Genomic DNA, 6,173 nt, shown 5'->3' with positions numbered 1-6,173 from the left:
ACGTTGATAGATTGATTCAAATTATTGTGTGATAGATTCAAAGTCTATTAAGCTACTGCTCTAAGCACTAGAGGACAGATCCAAAACTCTGAGATATAGTCCATGCCGTAGAGGGATTTCCACATGCTTCACGTTTGTTGAAAGACCAGCTCTGTTTGCTAAGCAAATTTAAATACTAGGAAATAACACCCCTCAAAAAGACTGTAGAATAAAGGCGTTTCCTCCATAAATTCATAGGCTATCAGCATTTTAGAGGAATACTCATGACCAAAGTCTCCGTCTATTTCTGAGGAAGGGAATGAGAATTAATCATTATCTAAAATGAAGAAATATAATTGAAAAAAAAGTATTTGGAAATGTGGGACTTTCACCTTTCACCATAGAGTAGACATTCCTATTTTGCTTAATTAGTGCCTTTGAGAAGTTCTCCCTGGACTGAACAATTCAGTCAGCAAATAGAGGGTGGCTTCTCCTTACCCACTTTAAATGGAGACTTGAGAGGGGGTATCTAATTACCTTTTCTTATAACAATATTTTACATTTATGTTTATGAATTAACACATAATAACAGTGAGTAATAAGTCATTTCTACAGCCAAGAAGGTGGTGCTTTATTATAACACACCCTTGCACTCATTGGATGTGAGGAGAGCCTGCCTCCCTTTAAAACTGGAGTCAGGATGACTGACCTTATCATTTCATCATTTCAGTTCTAGCTTCTCCTTCTGCAAATCAATGGCCACCAAAATGATGCCTGGAGGCTTCAGTGATCCTCAACCTGCAACTCAAGATATCCAGGAGATAGTTTGTAAGGTGAGGTGGTGCATTCTGTGAATTGAAGGATCTAATTGAAAAGAATTGGTTTGGTAACTTGATAAACATTCTCTCTTTCAATCTCTCTCTCTCTCTCTCTCTCTCTCTCTCTCTCTCTCTCTCTCTCTCTCTCTCTCTCTCTCTCTCTCTCACCTTTTCAATTGTGTTAGTCAATTTGAAGTACTGATTTTTAGGTTTATCATCTGTATAATGTTCTCATTCACTAGTTTGTCCGTTGCAGCATTTTCTGAAACAGCAAAGATTTAGAAACAAAGTAAGATGGTCATTGATTTGGGGAATGGAGAAAAAAAACATATGGTGCATGAATGAAATCAGAACATTCATTTGCCATAAAAAATTATGAATATGAAGAATTTAGAGAAGCATGGGAAGACATGTATGAAATGAAGGAAAGAAAGCAGAAACTGAAGGAAAAATATACACAGTGACTACAACAATGTGAATCTGGTACCCTGACAATAGCACGGAATTAAATGTCAGAGCAAGCGGGTTCAAATCCTACCCTCTGATTCTTACTATCAGTATGACCTGTTTGTCACTGATGTTATTTCCAGGGCTACATTTATGACTCTATGAAGCAAAAAAAGGACAAAAACTCCTAAATATTATAAATTGTGTATAAAGATTTCACATATCAATTGTTTTATAACATAATAAATTCTAGTGACCAAGCCTGGTTCCAGAGGAGCGCTATGGGAAGTCTTCTTTGCAGAGCTGAGGGACTATGTGTTTGGAATGTTTCCTAGACTATCACACATGGTTGGTTGGTTTTTGTTGAACTGCTGTTTTTCTGTCTCTTTTTGAAAAAAATATCTTTATTACACAGAAGGCTCATTAGGAAGGAGAGAAAGGAAGGACAGATCTGGTAGGAAAGGTGATGTAAAAAGAAAAGGCATAAATTATAAAAACAAAAATATGTGCTTCCCTGGGTCCTAAAGGTAACATGCAGAATGGCTGTATTTGGGACGCAGAAATTATCGAAAATGAGAGAAATTCCAGCTATCATTAGTGAAAGAATTCACATAGTTTCCTATACCTTAGGAAATCTAGAGAGGAGATAATGTGCCTTAGTTCATGAACAAGAAACTGACTTACAACATGAAAAGTTGCTTTTTTCTAACTCATTATCAATCATTTTTGCTTCCAATTAATTCAAATCAATTACAAGATCTAGGTATATTTATGAAGCCACTAAAAATCATTGATTTATCAGAGTAAAATAAATATTATCCAAGAAATTTAAAAAGTCAGTAGTGCTTTTGTGAAGGGGGAAGACATGAATACAAGAGAATGAACAAATTATCGCTTCAACTGAGATCTTTTTAATCATGTAATGTTTGACATTTTAGAGCCAGCATCTAGTCCCAGTTTTCTTGCAGAATCTGAAAAATGGAGTCATTAGAAAAGGGATTCCTAAGGGCCTTCCATTGCTAACATTCTTTGACTCTAGGATTATCAGCTAAGACTATTATTTCCTGGTAACCACTAAATTCTTTACCCTCCTCTCTTTTTCTGAAGGTAAAGCCACAGTTTGAACAAATGACCAATGAAACGTATGGCTGCTTCCGGGCTGTAATCTACAGAGCACAAGTGGTTGCAGGGATGAATTATTTGGTAAAGGTCAGTATTCAACAAGTCATTGAATTCTATCCAGTGTTCTTTCTGTTTGCATGTACATAGAAAGTGTGAGCATAGTTTGTCCTCTTCTCTTTTGAATAACTGGAGAAATTAAAGTTTCTGCCCTGGGAGAAATATAAAGGAATGGTGTGGTAACTGAGAAACAGTGAAGAAGGCAGAAAGGAGGAAGGGACTCTGGGAAAAGGATTCATGTCAACCAGTGGAACAGAGGAGGGCTAACCTGGTAGGTTTTACTCTCATATGCAACCAAAGAACAGATGATGAAATGAGAGGGATGGGGGAAAGAGAGAGAGAGAGAGAGACAGACAGAGACAGAAAGATAGAGGCAGAGAGATAGGGAGAATGAGAACGGCTCTCCCTGTGCCTCACTTTCAGTTGCCAGGCAATTGAAGAAAAGTAAGGCCAACACAGGTTTCAGAGAAATGTTTCTATCAATGGAAACTCTCATGTTGAAGACTGTGACTCTGAGAACTTTCATATAGACTTTACATTCCTGTGATTATTCTATTTACTATCATGATTCCTCTAATAACATATTAGGCCACATGATTGTGAATTGCATGCTTGCAAGTGGAGAGTAAGTCTCAGGATACATTGTCCCAGGCTTTTCTGGATGGGAACAGTAAGATAAAAGAAGGAGAAAATTCCCAAAGTACTGGGTCTTTTATGTCATCATGGACACCGAAACAAGACTTATATGATTATGACCTAAATCCAACAACTACATTATGTGTTCCTTGAGAATCAGCATCCTGTATTATAGTAGAGCTTCACAAAGTGTGAGTAGCAGGTCACCACTGGCGCCCAGGATTTCAAACACAACTTTATCAGAAATTACTGAAGTACATTTGCCTTTTCCAAATCCTAGACATATGGGAATTTTATTCAAATTCACAATGGATTTTTATCATTGTAGTAAATTATGGTCTGTAAACCTTAACTACTAACACAGATCTAAACCCATAAATCAACTTTATTGATTGGCCTGAGCTAGTTGCTTGGGGTTATGGTGGTTAAGTGACTTTTCTAGAGTCATAGAACTAATAAATGACAGAGAAAGATCTGAACCTTCTCCAGGGGCATATCCTGCACTCAATGCACAAACACATAATTTTAAAAGAAATGTATGATCCCAGCAACCCCCAATGTCACCAGTAATGGGCACATATTTGGGAATTCCTTGGCTACCCCTTTGGGAATTATAGACAGAGATACCTAGGAAATGCAGATAAGATGGATCCAAGTGTTTCTGTCTTTAAGGAACAGTAGAACAGAAGTACCTCACCTGAGTTTAGGAGGCTATATTGAGGTGCTATGAGATGTCAGCCAGGCAGGAACATGTGCTGCAGCCTAGAAAGGCAGGAAAGAAGAATTTTTGAAGTGCCAACTGCAGGCTAAACTCTTCATCAGTATTATGTCCTTAGATCCTTACAAATGAGATAGAGCCATTTTCCAGGTGAGGAAAATGAGATGGAGTAATTTACCTACAATCACTCAACTAGTACGTGTCTGGTCTTCTTGACGTCAGGTCTTCTTGGTGCCAGGTCTTCTTGACGCCAGGCCCAACAGTCTCATTGTAGGAATGGTGGATCTGAGAACCCTCTTTACTAACACAGATCTGATCCCAACTTTGGACTTTGCTGATGAGTCCTAGGGAGTTCCTTGGGGCATATACAGTGATTGTGTGTCTCACCCAGTGACTTAGCTATCCAAAGCAATATCTAGCTCTCTTGTTGGTTTTATTTTCTCTCTTTTACTAAAGATATGACTTTGATAAAAGAGAGTATGCTGAATGATACTATTCAGGAGGGAAATGGGGGATAAGATGAGAAGAGTGTAGCATACAAGAGGTACAAAGGCCACAATGTTTTCAAAGAGACTTGAGTAAAATCAAAAAGAGGGAACCCATATTTTTGTATGATACCTGACCTTTTTTCTACACATTTTAGAAAATAAAACCCTGAAAAATAAATGAAACCCAGGAACAAAGGCATAACTCAAATTCAGAATATTAGTTGACCCTTTATTTCAAATTAGTTGCTTGGATATTCAAAAATCCGGTTGCTTAAGAACTAGAGTCAGCTGTGGTATAATGAAAACAGCCTGCATTTGGGATCAGATTCTGGTTCACCTACTATTTCCCTTGTGACTTTGGACAAGGGAAGGGAAGGGAATGGTAGGGTGAGGGTTGGCTTAAGAATAAGTATTTGTTAAACAGCTACTATGTGTCCGACACTGTGCTCAGCCCTTTATGAATGTTATCTTATTTGATTCTCACAACAACCCTATGAAGCAGGTGCTATTTTCATCCCCATTTTGCAGATAGAGGAAATCAGTTGAGGAAACTGAAGCACACACCAAATGACTGAAGGACTTCCTGACTCCAGGCCCATCATTCTATCCACTGCATTCCCTAGCTGCCTTACAAGTAACTTACAAGTACTGGACAAGTGACTCACCTCACTGGCACTTAGTTTCCTCAACTGCAAAATGAGCAGATTGGACTAAAGTCCCTTCCAGCTTTAAATCTGGGTCCTTAAGAACCAATGGTACCATGATATTGTAGTCTATCTGACTATTCCTGTTCATTGGACCGTTGAGGGACTCAATTCCCTTAGTTTTAAAAATAAAACTCAATGATCTCTCAGGTCACTTCCTGCTATAGTTTTGTTTTCATACCATGAATATGCTTATTCATAAGTTAGAATAAATATATAAAATTCACATCAGAGGTCATCTAGTCAAAACCCCTATCCATAACAGGAATGTTCACACAGTGATCCTGAGAGGTGAGAAGTACTAGGTTGGAATCCATGCCACTGATTTTCACTTCTTTTTATTTGCAGGTACATCTGGGGAATGATAGCTATGCACATTTGAAGATATTTGTACCGCTTCCTGTCATAAATCAGCCACCGATACTGACAGCCTACCAAATTCCGAAAACCAAGGATGATCCCTTGATCCCCTTTTGAAGGCACAGTCCAGAATCCATTTGATTACTTTCATGAGCATCCTGTATCAATAAACACAATAGAAATGAAGCATGGATCTTTGTAAAGTAGCTTTTGACTTGGATGATGTATTGGTCAACATTCCATTTTTCCCTCTTTTTTGTATTCTTTGTGACAAGGGATGGCTCACTGGATAGAGGAAGGAGAAAAAATATATTCAGAAATAAAGTGATATAAGAATAAAATTATTGATGTATTAAAATTTTGATCATTTCTGAAATTATTTGCTTTAAATCATTTTACATCTCACCTCATCCCATAGTAGATACTGCTTTCCAATAATTAAGAACGATTACTTTACTCTACAGAACTGCCAAACAAGTTTGTGTAGCACCCTCTGTCAACTCCTCCTCCAACTTATTGAAGCAGTGGTAGGTTGAATTCTCAAATAAACGTTGCTATCTTGGGTAGTAGGCTCAATCCTCTGGATCCAAATGCCCAATACTCTGTCTCAAGAGCCCCCATTAACCATCGGCCAACAGACACACGTAGCAAACACATGTGTACTCTGACATCATACAAAAACTGGTACTTACCAAAATTTCCCCCCACCACCATAAATGTGGGGTATACTCTCTCACAAATATACAGTATCTGTGCAGAAAGTGGACTTAGAGTACAGTGGTGGTGAGGTACATGTGCAAGATACTTGTGTGATAAGGCTAACCCATAACTCCTGGTGCTATAT

At 38.1% G+C, this 6,173-nt stretch overlaps 1 protein-coding gene across 1 annotated transcript; it reads left to right on the top strand.

Moving 5' to 3' along the window:
- Positions 1-654: 654 nt before the first annotated feature.
- On the top strand, positions 655-5,687 carry LOC140509254 (cystatin-A-like). The gene is made up of 3 exons (XM_072617029.1): positions 655-812; positions 2,352-2,453; positions 5,318-5,687. The coding sequence occupies exons 1-3, from the start codon at positions 735-737 to the stop codon at positions 5,444-5,446; spliced, it is 309 nt and encodes a 102-aa protein (XP_072473130.1). The 5' UTR covers positions 655-734; the 3' UTR covers positions 5,447-5,687.
- The last annotated feature ends 486 nt before the right edge of the window (positions 5,688-6,173 follow it).

Source organism: Notamacropus eugenii, chromosome 5 (assembly GCF_028372415.1).
Source record: "Notamacropus eugenii isolate mMacEug1 chromosome 5, mMacEug1.pri_v2, whole genome shotgun sequence".
Classification (NCBI taxonomy): domain Eukaryota; kingdom Metazoa; phylum Chordata; class Mammalia; order Diprotodontia; family Macropodidae; genus Notamacropus; species Notamacropus eugenii.
This window is presented reverse-complemented; position numbering and strand designations above follow the sequence as displayed.

What these genes read in the sequence shown, in the direction of transcription:
- LOC140509254 (XM_072617029.1), top strand. Translation starts at nt 735, where the DNA reads ATGGCCACCAAAATGATGCCTGGAGGCTTCAGTGATCCTCAACCTGCA. An exon ending in TCCAGGAGATAGTTTGTAAG is followed by an intron (nt 813 to 2,351) that starts GTGAGGTGGTGC and finishes CTTTTTCTGAAG; the next exon opens with GTAAAGCCACAGTTTGAACA. An exon ending in GGATGAATTATTTGGTAAAG is followed by an intron (nt 2,454 to 5,317) that starts GTCAGTATTCAA and finishes TTTTATTTGCAG; the next exon opens with GTACATCTGGGGAATGATAG.